We start from the raw sequence: 19,870 nt of genomic DNA, 5'->3' as shown, positions 1-19,870 counted from the left end.
TGTTAACTTTAATTTGATCTCTAAATTTTTTCAAATAAAGCATAAAGTCTAAATTAATATAGAATCAGATTTGGGCATTATGACTGCTAGAGCCAGAAATGTGGTTCCAAGGTAAACAAGGATTTTATTCAGTATTTTTATGTTTCAGAAGTCTTAATTTAATATATTTAACATCTTTTTCGAAAGTCTAAGTGAACCCTGGTTAAAAAGATCAGTGTCACTGGCAGGGAGTGCTAGTGTTATTAAACTCTGAATAGTGACTGTTCACTTCACGTCACTGACATTGTTTCCAATCAAAATATTCAGCATAATCCTACCCTGAAAAATGAAGATACACAAGTCACAAGCAAAACAAACTTGAAAATTTCATACTATGTCCACACCAAAGTCTGTCAGTAAAAAGCAAGCACAATTCAAGAAAAGCACATCTGTGAAGTCTCAAAAAGCTATTTTCTCAGAACTATCAAAAAGATTTCTAACTTGAAAATCATACATACTCACTTTAAAAGAGGATAGTGATAACTCATGCTGTCATTCAATTTTAATAGCATTTTCTATAACACCTTATGGAAAAACCTGGACAAACTATTTGGCCAACCATATCATGGTATTAAATGAATATAATGTAAAAATGTAAATTTAGAGTATTTTATAGAAACTGATGAGGATTCTTAAATTTTAGATAACCTTCTGCTATCAATTAAAAATGAAAGACTAGGGACTTGCCTGGTGGTCCAGTGGTTAAGAATCCACCTTCCAAAGCAGAGGATGCAGGTTTGACCCTTGGTTGGGGAACTGGGGTTCCACGTACCTTGGGACAGACAGGCCCACATGATGCAACTAAGAAGCCCAAGCGCCCCAACTACTGAGCCCGTGTGCTCTAGAGCCCATGTTCCACAACAAAAGAAGAGACGTGCCCATGTGCTGCAATGAAGACCCAGCACAGTCAAAGATTAAGAAAAAGAAAGGCCATAAACTCCGTACCTTTCCAGCTGCTTCTGATGTTTCTCTTCTCTAGCCTGGGCCTTCATCTGCTGTACTTCAATAGTGTCAGGCTTCCTTCTTCGCATGTAGAGTTCATGGTTTCCCATGCATAAGGCCAAAATCCGCTTATTGATTCTCAAACGAGGTGCATAAAAAACAAAATCCTAAACATAAAGGAGCCTGAATTTAAAATCTTCATGAAGGATAGTCCTTCCCACAATAATCTCTACAAAATTTTAACCTCTCCTATGAATTCTAATGTCATACTCCATATAGTTTAGAAATCACAGAATTTCTTCACTCCTTATGCCATACCTTCACAAAACTGGTTCCCTCACCCTTTCATTCCCTACTGGTTTTGTGGAGAAGCTAACATTCTTATCTTATCAATGTATTAAATGACACTTATTCTTTTTTCTTCTCCAAAGAAACTATGAACATCAATTCCTTCAACCTCAGAGGAGGATTTTTTGTTTGTTTTGCCTTTGCCATTAATCTCAAAATTGGATCTTTGTTCAACTCTGTTAAACTTTTTAACCTAGAAATTTTCTCCATATCTTTGTGTTTTCAATAATTGAGCTAAAATACTAGAGTACACCTGACACTAGAGCAATAAAAACAACTATTTAAATATAAAGATTTCTTACGTTCAAGGCATTGAGTTACAAAAATCCAAAGTTCATTATGTAATACTCTCTAAGCAAGTAATTTAGAGAAGGGTTACCTCCACTAATTCTAGCCACGAACATGCTTTTTTTAAATAGGAATGCTGATTGTTTCCAATCATCCCCTAATAAAAACTGCCTACCCTATAGTTAAATCTCAGTTAAAACTGTGAAAAGGGTTACTTCTCAGAAGCAATTCAATAAATAGACAATGTCGTTCTTCAAGTGCTAGCATAGCAAAGTGGCAAAAATTTAAAGAGTTAATACATAAACTAAAGGAATTTTACTTACAGGTGCCTTTTTGTCAATCGGCTTTATAACAAATTTTTTGTCATTAAATGAAATATTTCTGATTTCACTCCAGGGAAAACCAATTTTAGGTGTTAACCTTAAAGAATAAAAGCATGCTTTAAGATGAATATATTCTCATTATAAAAAGAAACTGACACATTCCAGTTAAGTCCAAAGTCCCCACTGTCCACAATCCCCAATTCCAATCCTTCCCATCTTGAGCTCACCCCTCTTTCATATTCCCCATCTTTATTTGAAGTCACACCTCTAACAGGTACTCTAACGGAAACTCTTTCAAAATTTTTAAAGGAAGAAAAGATTTCATCCACAAGATTTACTCTTCAGGTCATTTTTGCTTTTCATTCAAAACTTTCAAAATTTTCTCTTCTGAATCACATAGCATTTTAATTTGCTTTGTAATATATGAAAAAATATGAGAGTAAAATCAGTAAAATACTCTCTTTTGGAATTATTGTATCTGCTTAGGAATGTATACTTTATTAGATACCTACAAATAATGAAAATAAAGTTCTGAGACCAGAATAAAAAGAAACATCTTGGAAAAAAGCATTACTGGCATAGACTTAGATGCTTATGTGACATGGTAAACAAAAGAAAGGTGTAAAATAACTGCAGTTATCATTACTTAAAAGTTCTCTAAGAGCCTGACATATTATACATTCTGGGTTGATTTCAAAATAAAATGTCACTGCTCAATATATTCTACTTTATTGATGTCTAAAAATATTCAAAATAATTCTTATAAATGTTCAAACAAAAAGTGTTACAAAATACAGTAAATTACGACTTCACTTCACTCACTTCATACTTTATCACTGGAGAAGGAAATGGCAACCCACTCCAGTATTCTTGCCTGGAGAACCCCATGGACAGAGGACCCTGGCGGGCCATGGCCCATGGGGTCTCAGAGAGTTGGACACGACTGAAGTGACTGAGCACGCATACACCTATAATTCATTGTTTCACTGTTGCTGTTTATGCATGTTAATTTCAATTTCAACCTACAAGCCAGGAAAACATTTAAGTAATCACTTTTCATCTATGAGAGAACAAATTTTAAGTTACCAGACATAACTCACAAGACATCAGGAAGCACACTTCAAAGAGAAGTGAAATCACTCTATTTGATAAATACACTTCTTGAGAAGTAGAACTCTGAAACTACAAGATGTTGAGAAAACAGGTATGCTATCTGAGAACCTATCCAATATTAATTAATCTTTTAATTTGGGGGCAAGGGAGAAGCAGTTAAGAGTTACCAATCCCCAAGAGAACTTTACACATAAGATTAAAGCCATACAGACTGCTGAATAAAGACTAGTTCACTATCCACCTAATTTACTTACTTGTCATCACGTTCATAAATATTCAGACCCAAAGCATCAACACCTAGCCACAATTCAGTTCCTTTCTTATTTTTTATTTCAAAATAGTTGACTCCATACATTTCTAGATCCTGTGCAATCTTTAAGTACTCCATCATAGAATCCTCCCTGTTGAAATAAAGCTAATTTTAACATATATAAAAATAAGATCAAACAAATTACAAAACATTTAGGATTAAAGTTTAGTGCTTTACATGTATTCATATAAGTCTAATAATCTTTGAGGGATACTCTGATATAATAAAAAGTGTTATGAAAAAAAACCTTAATTTGAGGAAAAACACTAAGAAAATAACCACTCAATACCTTAGCATTCCTCTATGTTCTTCATGCCAATTCTGTATTCTTTCTTCCCATTGTTCTTTTGTCAGTTTGTGTTGCTCCAAAACACTGTAAGGAAAAAAAAATCTATAAAAATGCCCCTTAGATTCAAAATCAACATGCTTTTAAAAAGTCTAGAATTGTTCAGTACCTTAACTGTGGTAATCATACAAAGCTATACACATGATAAAACTGCACCAATACATACATACATATACACAAAGGACTGCAGTAACACTGATGAAACTTGATGGGGTCAGTGGACGGCATCAACGCCAACATCCTAGTTGTGATATTGTACTGAAGTCATGCAAGATGTTACCATTACGGAAGGCTTGGGGAAGGATACAGAGGACCCAGACCTCACTACCATTTTTTATTACAACTGTGGGTGAACCTACAATGAACTCAAAATATAGAGACTCTATGACCCTAAAATTATTTTACATTAAGTTTTAGAAATAGTTACATGGATAGTTTATGGGAATTCAAATGTTTGCAATGAATAAAATATTGTACCAAAAACAGGGAAAGTAACTTTCCCATGAATAATAAGATTTGAGAGGAACAAATCAAAAATCAGAATTCTTCTTTGCCTATATGTATTTACTTGCTTTTATGCAAAATTTAATTTTTATGTTTTCTACAGGTATACTTTTATATAAGTTTACAAGTGAAAAAGCATTTTTTCACCACCCCCCAAACTTCAAGTAACTTACTAGTTTCTTTTGTATCATTTAAGTGTTTCTTCTACAAATGTAAGCAAACATGAACAAACATTCTTAATTTCAACACTTAAATCGAACACCTTTACAGCACTTAAATTTGCGCATTTTTCTTGTCTTAATACTCTCTTGCCACCTGCCCTCTGTGCTCATCAAGAGGCAAGCCTTGAGGGCAATGTAATGCAATGCAATGCAATGCAGCCAACTGCAGAAATGACAATGTTAAGAAAATCTGAATGTACAGGTTAATTAAATTGAATGCCACTAAGATTTATGTTCTGGTTTTTTATATTAAGCATCTCAAATCTCCCTCGTTTCCATTTTATATAATGTACTTGCATTATTAATCTGTATGACTGGTTTGCAGGTATCTAAAAATTCCCAATTTGGAAAAGTATATGGAAAAGAATGGACATACGTTATGTATAACTGAACCACTTTGCTGTACACTGAAAGTAACACACTGTAAATCAAATATAATATCCCAATATAAAATAAAAATTAAACTAAAAAAAAAGAGAACTTCCCTCATTGTCCAGTGGTTAAGAATCCACCTGTCAATGCAGGGGACACAGGTTTGATTCTTGCACGAGAAGATCCACATGCTGTGGGGCAACTAAGCTGGTGGGCCACAACTACTGAGCCCTAGTGGCGTCTGCTATGGGCTATTTGAGACAGTGGAAGCCGGTAGAGCCCCCAGGGTTCCCTGTCCCCAGTGCAGGATGCGGAGGCACTAGCCAGGGGCCATTTGTCCGAATTCCGCAAGTGCCTGCTTCACCTGGGGGCCTCCGCGCACACTGCCAGCCTGGCCACCGGCCACCAGCACCCAGCTCTCCCCTGCGCTGCACGGTTCTCTGCGCCCCAAGCCGCCCTGGCCAGAACTCATCAGTCAAGGCCCCAAGCACCGCGCCTCCCGCTGGACTCCGCCACCTCAGCGCCTGGTCCAGCGCTCACCACCATGCTCAGTGCAGTAGGGCCTCCCCAGCCCACTCCATACTGCGCGGGGGCCGGACCCCTGCCCCCAGAGCCAGGCAATCCGGGGCACAGGTCCCCTCACCAGACTGCCACTGCCGCCTCAGGCCTCCAAGACAAGACAGGGCCCCAGGGCCCTGCCATGAGCTTTCTAGAGACCTTGGCCCTGAGTTTTGGGGGGTGGGAGGGGGCTGGGGAAACAGACTCTAGCCCAAGGGCAGCAGAGGCACCCAGTATCGGGTGAGAAGGTACTGGGGAGGGCGCTGGTCGCATGTGGGTGAGATGTGGTCTATAAGTTAGAGCATCCATATTTCCCTGGCTTCTGTCCTTTTCCCTGCCCTCCTTGCTCTAGGATTGTACCTTCTCTGCTCTCAGCCCAACCCCAGCCCCTTCCAGAGTCCCTAGTGCATGGAATAAAGTGAAAGTGAAGTCGCTCAGTCGTGTCTGACTCTCTGCAATCTCGTGGACTGTAGCCCACCAGGCTCCACCGTCCATGGGATTCTCCAGGCAAGAATACTGAAGTGGGTTGCTATTTCCTTCTCCATGGAATAAAGGGGTTATTAAATCTCACCCCCGCCAAAAAAACTGACTCTAAATGACTCTAGAGCCTGCAACTACTGAGTCCATGTGCCCTAGAGCCCGTCCTCTGCAACAAGAGAAGCCACTTCAATAAGAAACCCGTGCACAACTAGAGAGTAGCCCCCACTTGCCACAGCTACAGAAAGCCTGTGTACAGTAAGGAAGACTCAGCACAGCCAAAAATAAAAACCTTGAAAATATTTTAAAAAGAAAAAAAAAAAGCAACAATTACTGAGAGGTGAGTAGGGAAGCTAAATCTTCTGTCCAAAAAAAAAAAGGAGTCTTTTCTTCATGATAAGGCTAATCTGTTTCACCTTGGCTTTAAGTCTATTTGGGCCTTTAAACGACCTGTGAGTGTGTGTGCGTGCACACGCTAAGTCACGTCCCACTGTGCGATCCCATGACTGTAGCCCCCCAGGCTCCTCTGTCCATGGGATTTCCCAGGCCAGAAAACACAAGTGGGTTGCCATTTCCTTCTCCAGGGGATCTTCCTGACCCAGGGGTGGAACCGGCATCTCTTGTGTCTTCTGCGTCGGCAGGTGAATATTCTTTACCACTGTGCCTCCTGGAAACCCCTTTAAATGACTTTTTCCTCTATTTTCTCAGGAAATATTTCTCACTCCATCATTTGCCATCCCTGCCTATCTATATTACCAGATACACGCACATCTCAGAGATATTTTTGGTTCATTTTCAGATCACCTCAACAAAGCAAGTTACACAAAATTTTCAGTTCTCTAGTGCATACAGAGGTTATGGTTATACTATACTGTATTAAGTGTGCAGCAGCATTCTGTCCATAGAAACAATGTACATACTAAAATTTAAAAGTACTTTATTGTTAAAAAAAAAAAAAAAGTAACCACCATCTGAGCCTTCAGAATGTCATAATCATTTTGCTAGTGGAGGGTTTGAAATGTTGCAGGACGCCCCAACCTGATAGAGATACATGAAGTGAGCTAAAGCTGCTGGAAAAAAAATAGTGCTAACAGACTTGCTTGATGCTGGCTGCCACAAACCTTCAATTTGTAAAAAAAAAAAAAAACACAGTACCTACAGTGCACAGTAAAACAAAGCACAGAAAAAGGAGGTATGATAGTATACTCATTTGCGTGAAGCACACAACACTCACATCCATGTTCCTCGCCAATTATGCCCAGTGCTAAAACAGATGAGGCAAAAATGTGTAGAGTGAATAAAGGAATTAATTATTTTCCATCTTTTAAAGAACACTTTAAACCTATGCTCCCCTCCTCTTAGTTTTTTTTCTTTATCACAGCCAAATTCCTTTCAGGAACTGTTTGTATTTACTGTCCTTTATTTCTATACCTCACATCACTGCCCCCAGTCTACCACAATCTGGGTTCAACCCCCAATGCTATACTAAAACTGCTCTTACACTGGAGATGTCAGTAGGTTCAAAACTGACATCTTCATTCTCTGAAATGGGTTCCTTCTCACCTTGAAAAGCTATTGCAAACCACCCAGATACCCATCAGAAACTGGGTACAGAAAAACATGCATATCTAGCTCTTTTCAAGAGAGGGATAGTATCTGTGGGGCTGACTGTTCCTATCAGCAGACTGTTAAACTCTACTGTGGGAGACCAGATTGCTTATCTGGGTTTTTCAATACAAGGATTATAAACATCCATCAAAATCATTAAATTTATGTGTTTGACTTAGGTTCACCAAATAACATGATTACTAATTTTCCCCCAGGCACTTAAGTGATAAAAGTTTGTTATATACTATACATGGAATCTGGCTTCCCTCATAGTTCAGTTGGTAAAAATCCACCTAAAATGCGGGAGATCCCAGTTTGATTCCTGGGTCAGGAAGCTCCGCTGCAGAAGGGATAAGCTACCCACTCCAGCATCCTGGCCTGGAGAATTACATGGACAGTCCATGGGGTCGCAAAGAGTCAGACATGACTGAGCAACTTTCACTTTCACACATGGAATAAAATCAATGACTGAAAGTATCTCCTCCATTCTAAACTAAAAACTTAGTATTCTGACATTATGGATTTCTTTTAAACTTAGATAACTTGAATGAATCCTCCTGAGACTAACAACTTGAAGGACACCTGACTGGACCTTCAAAGTTAAAAACCAAATCTTGAGCAGCAGGTGCTATCTTTCTTCTTCCTAAATAGACTGGGTTTCTCTAGGTCTCACAGACTAGAGAACAAACTTATGGTTGCTGGGAGGAAGGGATAATTAGGGAGTATGGGATGGACATGTATACACTGCTATATTTAAAATGGATAACCAACAAGAACCTACTATACAGCACATGGAACTCTGCTCAGCCTGGATGGGAGAGAAGTTGGGGAGAGAATGGATGTATGTATATATATGGCTGAGTCCCTTCTTTGTTCACCTGAAACTATCACTATGCTGTTAACCAGCTATATTCTGATACAAAAATAGAAAGTTTAAAAAAACAAATAATTTTAAAATTTAAAAGAAAAAAAACTCATCTGAAATGCAATTCTACTACATTGGTAATCAATTACTCCATTCAATGCTTACAAAATCTGAGACACTGAATTTTGGGTTGGACCAATAGTTATGAAGAAACTAACAAGTATCTCATACTCCTGTTTCTTTCAGTGAATAATATATAATATATACTATTAAAACTATTATTGTTATAAAATTAAACAGCAAAAGAATAGATAACATTTAATGATCAATTACTATAATCTACTGCACTTAATGGTACCCATAAAGCACACAGCAACAGAATATAATTTACTAACCAAAATTAATTGTTAATGCTACAACCAAAGGAACTTAATAATAAAAATAGACAGTTTTGATTTCTTCATATTTAGTACCTACAAAAAAGAAATTACACTTAAGAGCCTAAATGAGGAAGTGATAGAGAACTTAAATTTTAGGTTAATAATATGCAGTTCTGCCTTTAAATAGAAATTTTAAAATTCAGGAATCTATGCAAATAGTAATAATTTCTCTGGATTCTAGAGAAAAGTCCCTATGTACATTCTAACATCAGGGTCGCGTATACTACTACCATTAAGAACTGAAATGTTCAAAAGTAATATTTGATGTAATTTCTAGATTTTATAAATAATACTACCAACTAACAGTTGTATCACACTTTACAATTAGGACTGTAAAGCACACAGTTCATGAACTGTAGTCATAAACATAGGCTGACAGAGCAGAACTGTTACCCTCATTGTGCAGAATGAGACACTAAGGCTCATAGAGTGTAGGTTATATACCTGATATACCTGAGGCCACACAATTAGCAGAGGGTAGAATCGGCATTTAAAACCAAGGCCTGCTAATGATGCTTTCCTGCAGCATGCTACCTTGAAATAACTTGTATTGAAACCGAGTCTCCCGAAAGCAAATTCTCCTACTGAGTTTTTATTAACCTCTACATGCAAAGCTTCTTTGCCTTTCCTTGCCCCCTCTTGACTTCAGTCCTGCGCTAACTGAACACTTAATCAGCCAACAGCCAGATGGCTAAAGCTGCTGTTGTCAATAACACTATGAACTGCTACTATACTAAAACTGCTATTATAGATATCATCAGTAATGTACAAACTCAGGTTATTTAGCAGACCTCCCAGTCACGGGCCACCTAGCCAGATAAATCTTAAACCACAGACTTCTGACTCCCAAGCTGTCACCAAACAATGATTAATTCTAGCGTCTTTGTTCCTTCCCTTTAATAAGCACCTAACTCAAAGATCAGGTGGGAGTGGATCTGAGACTTGTCTCTCACTCCCTTGTTTGGTACCCTGCAATAAATGCTGTGCTTTCCTTCACCACAAACAGGTGTCAGTAGATCGGCTTTCCTGTGTCTGGGGAACAGACCCGAGTTCAGAACAGGCAATAGTATGCTGCAGATGGGAACAGAGCACTAGACTAAGAGTCCAATAACCAAGCTTAAAAAGTCTTTTGGAAAGTTAGAAATTTAATTTTAATTATATGGAGGAAATGTAGCCTGGAACTTACTATTTCCAAAAACATTTATTAAGCAACGGTCTACCTTGTAAAAATTAGTAAAAATGAGAATTTTTACTAATAAGTAGCAAGTCATGCCTCCTCAAGCCCAAATTATGACTGCCTCCACTTACTGCTTATCTGTGAGAAGGAGAAGAGACAAAACGTTTAAGTAATTACAGAGTACATAAATCTATGTAGCTTCTGGGTCATAACTTTTTAAAGTATACCCTAACCCAATTAGCAACTTAAAAATCTAAAAAAAAAAAAAGAAACCAACAAAAAACACAACCATTTACAAGCTTCTAAAATATGATTTTTCAGAGACTATAGCATAAAAGCATGCTTCACTTACCGCTGGGGGAGGAGTCTATCATTAGCCAGGTAGCCTGGTTTATGAATCTCTTTATTATAATCTCCATACTTGGCTTGGACAGCATAAGAAGCCAAAAGAACTGCAGTTTCTGGTGGACAATATATCTCATCATTTAATATAGCTTCTTTAACTTGCAAGAAGAAAAGTCTCTGGGTTATTTCTTGAATTAATTCCTCAGAAACATCTTCAGGAAAGAATTTAGCTCTAAATTTGAATTGCAAAGGATTCTCTTTTTTAACATCTTGCTGTGTCACCTGTAATAGTAATTTCAAGTATATTCAATAAAAATCTTAGGTTCACAATAACTGACCATAGTCACATAATAGTCTCTTTTGGAACAAAATAGGATATAAAACATAAGATTCTAAATCTATTAAGTAAGATCTTAAACCTGTAATAAATGTGAGAAAAAGATTCTATGCTTATGAATGTGACTGATAACTCACAGATCCTAATTAATAACCTAATTGAAATTTCTCCAGAGCAACTTATCCTGAATATGTTTAAATTAAGATCAAAGTAGTAAGCAATACCTTATAGTATTTCTTACTGCTGAGTTTTCAAACAGGAAAAAAATGAACATTTCTGTTTTTGAAGATGATATGGTGATGGTACCTTAGTAAATTAAAAGACATGACTCCTCTAATGATTCACAGAGATAACTATAAAAGAGGTTTAAAATCAGTCAGACTCTGAGTTTTTCTCGCTCAGTCCGATTTAACATGATCAAGATTAACTTCAAAGCAACTTAATTATTAGCTAGATACGTTATCATACACAGTTTACCTTTTTATTTAGTTTAAGCCATGTAGAATAGCCCTTGCTGTCCATGTACTGCAGCCCAAAAAACCAGACTTCACGCAAACCAACTGTTTTCACCACCTTAAAAAAAAAAGTTCAGTTCAACACTCACATTGTAACCAGAAGTCACTATACTTCAAAGGAAGAACAAAACCACATGGAAATTATAGTAAAGATCTTTCCTAAATTTAACATACTAATTAAAGCAATATTCCTAAAAATTTAAGTTCAGGTTTTGTTTATTAAATTCCGTAATGTCATTTCAACCTTATCTGATCCACTCTTCCGTGTGCCTTTTCCTTCTCATCTGCCAACATGACCCTAACAGATAAAAAGAAGAATCTGGGCAAAAGACACAGAGCTGTCCTAATCCCACTTTCCTATTTCAGTTTACCCTTCCCCCAACCCAAATTATACTATCAAGTAGCGCAAACAAACAGTATCATTTTGGTACGAAGACTCTCTGAGGACCTGTAAATGCCATGCCTCAAGCTATCCAGCTGCTGCTTCACCTCCATTCCTACGTCCCTTCACTCAGCCTCATATATTCTATGTTCCACTCTCACTGAGCAAGAAACCATTCTTGGAACATGCCATAAATTTTACCCTTCTATACCTTTGGCTCATGCTTCTTCCCCTCCCTAGAATGTTTCTTCTGTACTTTTATTTTTCTTTGCTTTTCTTCTGTACTTTTACCACCTGTTAAATAATGTATTCCTCAAGGCCCAACTCCGGAGAAGGCAATGGCAACCCACTCCAGTATTCTTGCCTGGAGAATCCCATCGACGGAGGAGCCTGATGGACTGCAGGCCATGGGGTTGCTAAGAGTTGGGCACAACTGAGCGACTTCACTTTCACTTTTCACATTCATGCACTGGAGAAGGAAATGGCAATCTACTCCAGTATTCTTGCCTGGAGAATCCCAGGGACGGGGGAGCCTGCTGGGCTGCCGTCTATGGGGTCGCACAGAGTCGGACACGACTGAAGCAACTTAGCAGCAACAGCAGCAGCAAGGCCCAGCTCAACTAACATGCTTCTGTGAATGAAGCTTTCCTATCATCTAGACAAAATTAATCACTTGGTCCTTAGTAACTCCACAGTACTTTATTTATACTGCTGCTTAAACTTCTTTTATCATAATTAATTATTAGTAGTAGAGTGTCTATTTACCCTCCTTGGCTGTTTAAAACTAAGGAAAAGATTACTGCCTTATTCATCTTAATATTCATGTCATTTCCAAGAATGACTAGCCTGTAGTAGGTACCCAAGAGTACTACAGAGTAACTAAAGTGGTAAGCTAGGATTATTAACTCACACTCAGGATTATGCCAACAAAAGCATATTTTTAAATCTATATTTAAAATGAGGGAGGTGAGAGTTTATTAGGACTTTAAAAGCTTTACAAAAAGATTCCATATTAGTTCTTAAGTAGTAAACATTCTTGGTTTAAAACAAATAATAATAAGAAATATTTCTTCTAAAATAAAAATCTAAAAACATGCCGGGCTTTTGGTTTCAAGATGGTAAATGGAACCCTTCAGTTTACTTTCCCTCTTGAAAAAATTTCACTGAAATGACACATACAAAAATTAAAAATAAGAAAAAAAAATTTAGCTGTGGGAAAAAAAAAGTTTAGTTGTGTCAGGAAAGGTTACCACATTAAAAAAAAGAGAGAGAATTCTCTGAATGATATGGTATATAAATACCCAGAGTGATAGTAAAAGCTGATCAATGCCAAACAACCAAAAACTTGAACATAGACAAAGGAGACCCCAGAAAATTTAACTTTGGCAAAGATAGGCTGTCCCAACAGAGCCACAGAAAATATTTCAGCTCAGAGTAGCAGAAACAAGAAATGTCAAGAGCAGTACCAAAGCAGCAAGCCTCAGTTTTGTCTCCAGGTTTTCTGTGAGTCAATGTTGCTAAGTAAAAAAGGGATCTGCCAGTGGGGCACAAGGGACAGCCTCTTAACTTCAGACTGTCACAACACACCAGAAAAGTAAGAGACCACAGGTGTGAAATTCCTTAACAGGCTCCATCTTTCCCTATTTCTGAAAGTCTTCTAGCAAACTTTAAATCATGCATCTACAAGTAAAAACATATTGTAACTATAATATATGCATATTTATTTATAAGTTATACATATGCTATCACATTAATACATCAGAAAGCCTATCCTAAAAAATTAAAAGATAAAAATACAAACACTTTTACCATTTTTTTCTTGCATCGTAACAGATGACGCTGAGTAATGTTCTAACCCCACAGGGGTACACTGGAAGAGGCGGCCAGTGAGGAGAGTCAGCAGGCAGCAAACCAAAGGCCCTCACAAACTCCACCAGAGCCCCTCCACAGGGCAGACGGCTCCAAGCGGACGTCCTAATTAGAACTGAGCTTTTGCTACAGGTCGATTCATCTGAGAGAACTCCTGCCTCTAGGGCTGCTGGTCTGACTCTGAACCTACTGACCTTGACCTGACAGCTAGCTCACCCGTATACTCAACTTCAGCCAAGGTAACACCAGATTTGGATCTGGAATTTGGGCTCAAATTGCCAAGAAACAGAACAGGGACCACAAGAATTAACTGCTGAGACAGGCTGGAACAGCCAGCAACAGTCTTTAACTTAGATCTTCTCATTTACAATATGAAATGTGTGTCTTTGTGTATCAAACACTGTTCTACATAGTTTACACTTCTGAAGTCTCAATTAATTCTGACAAAAACCTGATGGAATAATGTTACCACCATCCTAACTGTACAAATGAGAAAAATGAGAGAAAGTAATTTTGTATGAAGTCAAACAGCGACATCTGGGACTCTACCTCTAGCAGTGTGGTTCCAGAGCCCACGTTTTTCAACTAGTACACATTACTGCATCATAAAATATGTAGTTTCCTTTTCCCTGGTATCTAAACTAAAGCAATTCTGCTTAGAAAAAAAACAAATCTTTTATTTCTCACTAACCAATACCAAAAAGGCCCATGTGCTAATTTGTTTTTGACTAACACAAAACATTTTGCTCACTATAAATAACATTTCAATTTGCTATGAGTACAGTAAATGCTAACTCCATCCATATTTTTATTCAAGTAAGACAGCTTATGTACTTACAAACATGAGACCTAGAAGAATCAACAGAAGTATTAGTTCACAAAAGTAAAATACCCATAACATAAATTGCATGCAATTGCTTACGATGATGCCTTAAAAAATTGCTCACTCACAACAAAAAAATTCTTTCATCTCCAAAAAGATTTTATCTGGGCGTTCAAGCTCATTAATTATCTAATTAGTATATTAAGTTTATTAGCTAGTCAAGGGAAGAAACAACTTCCCAGGAGTTTTAAATTTTTATTTCATCATATTTGGGATCAGTAGGTAATCAGTATGTTATTTATTGCTGTAATACCAGGAACTCTCCCATTTCGTAAGGTCAATATTTAGCATGACCACAGACTACTGCTCTCCTGATCATAAGTTCATGTAAAAGTTCTTGTAAAAGTTCATGTAAAAGCTACCTCCTCCTTTCTACAATCAATTCGCTTCTTAAACACTTGACCCCCTAGTCACCAATCTCTTTCCTCCTTTTCTCAATAAAACTTGACTACTTAAATCATTATATACAGCTTTACCTGGGGAGCCTCAATAAAAGTACTAATAGTTTAGAGTAGGTCCCAGACAATCAAACAGAATCTCTAGAGGCGGTTTCCAGGCACTGCTTTATTTTTCTCTTTAAAACTCCCCAGGGTGGCTCAAGTGTGCACTCAAGAGTGACAAAAAGGACAAAATCAATAGTTCAAGTTCTTTAACATGACATCCATGTTCTAACTCCAGGCTAGCATATTAAGAGCCTAGGACATCAAACTGCTATCAGGGCCCTATTTATAGCTTATGCCTTTGCTCCCGCCATCTCCTTGAAACCCAAGTTCCCCAGCTGAGTTTATGATTAATCTCTCTATCCAACTTTACTCCCTTTCTTGTCCCCTCTGACCTTAATCCTGTGCTAACTGAACACTAATCAACCAGAGTCAGATGGCCAAAACTGCTGCCATTGTTGATAATACCAATAATGCAGTAAAACTGCTCCTGTATCATACATCATCATTAACACACAGGTTACTTCTCCAGGGCAAGATAAGCTAAGAGACCCTGGGATAACGAAAGCAGAGACATCCTGACTGACCAAACCAAAACTACAATTAAGAAATGTCACAGAAATATCACATAATGATTAACCCCAGCTTCTTTGTTCTTTCCCTTCTATAAAAAAGCCTCTAACTCAAAGACCAAGTTGGAGTGGATCTGAGACTTGTCTCCCACTCCCTTGCTTGGGGTCTTGTCTTGCAATAAACACTTATTCCACTGCAAACTCTCACTGCTGAGTCTGACTTTCTGTGCACTGGACACACAAGCCCATTGCTCGTTTACCCCCTCTGTCTAGGATCTCCACCTATTCCACTCATGGACTATGGAGAATATCACTGAATTCCTTTTAGTCCTCATTACAATGATTTTCATATCAGATGTTTAATAAATACCTAATAATTATTTTTTTAAAGGCTCATCTCTCAAATCTAGGAATAAGAAAGACTATCCCTACAGTTGTTCAAGACATCTGAACAAGTACTGTGAAAAATTCCAAATGCTACATTGTAGCATTTTAAGTAAAGATATAGAAAAACACAGAAAGAAGTATGCACACTATGGTGTCAAAATTGCATACTTCATGTAGTGAATGATACCTGGTCAAAAAGCTGTTTGCCAGTTGTGTTGGGCTGAATGGCAAATTCCAGCTCAGCATCCATCGTTGTTACTCTTACATTGATCTGCAATAAAAACAAAAGGTATAATCAGTAGAAAAAAGAAAATACCTAAGTATAATGTCAGGCATGAGAAAATATTTAAGCAATGAAAAAACAACTCAATGTAGCTAATATTTTCTTTATTGATATTTTATATTTTTGATTTATTGAATACTTATCATACAGGAGGTGCCAGGCCTGGTGCTTTTCACATTCTTATTTAGTTTCTACAACAACAGCAGGAGATATCTGCATTTCCACAGAAGTGTTCATTTATATAAAAAACTCTTTGTCACTTGCCCAAGAACACACAGATACTAAAAAGCAGGGCAGGTATTTAACTGAGGTACAACTCCAAATTCTTTGAATGTCATTCACTATTCCATATTTCTTTCAACACAAAAATCAAATATTTAGTTTTATTTATACTGCAAATGCATTCTTTATAAAAAGCATTCATCTATTGCCTTTTACTTGCTAGACTTTTTCAAATTCTAATTTTTATATGTAAATACCTTCCTAGGTTAATATCTGATCACAAATGTAACATGCTTAACCAAAGTAATTTTTATTCCAGAACAGCATCTTCGCCTAGAATCCACCGTGACATGGTAAAAACCTATCTTTAAACTCACACTAGAACTCTAAATCAGACTTATTTCCCCTTATCTTTAACTCATTCTAAAAACCACATGTACCTCCACACATGTACTTTTATCTGAAATACTTTCTCCAATCAAAGATATCTTATAGAGCTCCTTCTTTATAATAATTTAGGAAATATTAATACACATAAAATATATGTAACATACATAGACAATGAAGTATAATAAAATAAACAATGATAATATAATAATAAATACATATTTGGTTTTTATCCTGGTTCCCAGCAGAGCTCCTAAAATCCTTGAAATTCCCTGAGTAATAGATTTGAGAGGATTTTCTGTTATTCATAACAAGCTCCTTTCAATCATACCAGAGTTTATGCTAATGGGTGACTCTAGATGGGCCCTAATAGCTTTAGAATGGGGGCCAGTACCCAGAGAAACCAATCATGCCATTAGAGGACTGAACCTTTCAGCCACCCATCCCAACTATCCAGGAGGGTGAACGGTGAGGAAAGAGAGCAGATCTCCAAGGTCCAATGATTTAATCAATCATGCCTATGAACTGGAGCTCCAGAAAATTCTAAACAAAGGAGCTCAGAATGCACCCACTTGCTGACAGGGTGGTGCATCGCAAACTCCACAAAGACAGAAAGAAAATACTCAGGACTCCTCTGGACCTCGTCCTCTAAATCCATACTCTTTATAGTTTCCTTTACATTAACCAGTCAGTAACAGCAGTGAAGTGTTTCCCAGAGTTCTGTGAGCTGTTACAGCATATTACAGAACCTGAAGAGGGGATTGTAGGAATCTCCAAACCTTAGCCAAGTTAGCCAGAAGAGAGAGTCACATATATTACCAGTGATTAGCTTCAGCAGTCTAGTGGTCTGGGCCCTTAATCTCTGGGGTTTGCGTTAACTCTGGGTGGCTGTGTCAGAATATACTAACTGCAGGACACACACCTGGTATCCACATAGAACCCGGGAACTGATTGGTATGGAAAACCCACACATCCAGTATCAGAACATTTTGAATTATGAAAGTGTTTTCCTTTACCCATAAATCTACCATTCAACTTAAAAACTAGAAATGACAAAGCAGTGTCACCAGTATATTTCTCCTTTGTGAATTTCTGGGATCCCAATCTCTACAGGTAAGCACTAACCTAAATTTTCTGTTTGTGATCCTCTTAGTTTTTTTAAAAACAATTGTGCTATCAGAAATGTAGGTATCTATGATAAAATATTATTTAGTTTTTGATTTTTAGCTGTTGTGTTATTGTTCAGTTGCTAAGTCATATCTGACTCTTGCAACCCCACAGACTGTATGTAGTCTGCCTGGCTTCTCTGTCCATGGGATTTTGCAGGTAAGAATACTGGAGCAGGTTGTCAGTTCCTTCTCCAGGGGATCTTTCTAAAATTGTATAGAACCTGCCAATAAAGTCTTCCCTGATGTGGGCAACAATTACAATATGTATTTACTTTATGAAAATGCATCAGCAGCACACATATTCTTTTGCATATGTATATTCTAATTCAATAAAAAGTTTAAACAAAAATTTTGCTAAACTATAATTTGCCTTTTCAGTTATATTTCTAAGACTCATTGATGTTTTTGTTAGTAGTTGCAATTCATTCATCTTTATGTGACTAGAGAGTAATTCATTTATCATTTTCCTATCAATTGACATTGAATTGTTTCCAATTTTTTGGTTATTAAGAACAAAACTGCTGTGAACGTTCTTGTACATGTCTCCTAGTACAAGTGTCTGAGTTTCTCTAGAAGTATAACTTGGAAGAACCCCTGGGTGACAAACTACACACCTTCAACTTTACAACGTATGTTGAATTGTCTTCTAACACAACAGCATCAATTTACACTCCCACCAACAGTGAATAAGAATTTCTGCTGCTTTGTTTTCACTAGTAGTTATCAGATTTGCTAATATTTAACTACCTAGTAGGTATAAACTAATATCTCAGTATGTTATTAATACGCAGATTCTTGATTCCTAATGAAGTTGGGAACATTTTTTTACGTGTATATGCAGAATTATAAGACAGCCCTCATGACTTCCCCAACCCCTACAATTTACTCCCATGATTACATTAACATTACATGATAAAAGGGATCTTGAAGATGTACTTAAGGTTAGTAATCAGTTGATCTTAAGATAGGAAAATTATTGTGGGTGAATCTGAATTAATCTCACCAACTCTGCAACCTCATGGACTGTAGCCCACCAAGCTTCTCTGAACAGTAAATTACCTTTAACTAAAAAGACAATAATAATGCCCTAGGTTAGAATTTCTCCAATTTCACAGTCTCAGGATCTCCTCATGCTCTTCCCAAAAAGCTTTTATGTGAGTTCTCTATCAATATTCACATTAGAAATTAAAACTGAGAAAATTTTAAGATATTTAAAATACTTAAATATAACAGAATAAACCTATCAGATGTTAACATAAAAAACATCAAGTAGGCTTTTCGGAAAAGCCTACTTATAAGTCTGCTTTAAAAAGGCCCAGAAGGCTAACTTCAGAGCTATTTCATTTGATTCTAGGAGTAATTCCATTGCTGTTCAGTCACTAAATTGTGTCAGACTCTGAGCAACACCATGGACTGCATCATGCCAGGATTCCCTGTCCTGCACTATCTCCTGGAGTTTGCTCATCACAATTAAGTTGGTAATGCCATCCATCCATCTCATCCCTTTGTCGCCCGCTTCTGCCCTGAATCTCTCCCAGGATCAGGGTCTTTTCCAACGAGTCAGTTCCTTGCATCAAGTGGCTGAAATACTGGAGCTTTAGCATCAGGTCTTCCAGTGAACACTCAGGGTTGATTTCCTTTAGGATTGACTGGTTTGACCCCCCTGCTGTCAAAGGGATTCTCAAGAGAGTCTTCTCCAGCACCACAATTCAAAAGCATCAATTCTTCAGTACTCAGCCGTCTTTATGGTCTAACTCTCACATCTGTACATAACTACGGGAAAAAGTACAGCTTTTGACTAGACGGACCCTTGTCGGCAAAGTGATATCCTTGATTTTTAACGTATTATCTAGATTTGTCATAGCTACCCATTCCAATATTCTGGCCTGGAGAATTCCATGGAGTAAGTCCATGGGGTCGCAGACAGTTGGACATAAATGAGCGACTTTCACTCCTTCCAAGGAGCAAGCATCTTTTAATTTCATGGCTGCAGTCACCATTTGCAGTGATTTTGGAGCCCAAGAAAATAAAATCTGTCAATATTTCCAATTTTCTCCCATCTATTTGGCATGAAGAGATGGGACCGGATGCCATGATCTTAGTTTTTTGAATGTTGAGTTTTAAGCCAACTTTTTCACTTTCCTCTTT

At 37.4% G+C, this 19,870-nt stretch overlaps 1 protein-coding gene across 2 annotated transcripts in view; it reads right to left on the bottom strand.

The window, feature by feature from the left end:
• RDX (radixin) overlaps nt 1-19,870 on the bottom strand; it is a 102,128-nt gene that overhangs the window by 62,079 nt on the left and 20,179 nt on the right. For both annotated transcript variants that reach the window (XM_065945288.1, XM_065945287.1), the window contains exons 3-9: nt 15,849-15,932; nt 11,091-11,186; nt 10,284-10,558; nt 3,653-3,736; nt 3,308-3,454; nt 1,941-2,037; nt 985-1,148 (exon numbers count right to left, since the gene is read on the bottom strand). In XM_065945288.1, coding sequence (XP_065801360.1) covers nt 985-1,148; nt 1,941-2,037; nt 3,308-3,454; nt 3,653-3,736; nt 10,284-10,558; nt 11,091-11,186; nt 15,849-15,932 — 947 coding nt within the window. The remainder of the gene's footprint in view (nt 1-984; nt 1,149-1,940; nt 2,038-3,307; nt 3,455-3,652; nt 3,737-10,283; nt 10,559-11,090; nt 11,187-15,848; nt 15,933-19,870) is intronic.

This window comes from Muntiacus reevesi, chromosome 9, assembly GCF_963930625.1.
Source record: "Muntiacus reevesi chromosome 9, mMunRee1.1, whole genome shotgun sequence".
In the NCBI taxonomy this organism is placed as follows: domain Eukaryota; kingdom Metazoa; phylum Chordata; class Mammalia; order Artiodactyla; family Cervidae; genus Muntiacus; species Muntiacus reevesi.
The sequence above is the reverse complement of the archived record's forward strand: the minus strand, read 5'-3'. Positions and strand labels throughout refer to the sequence as shown.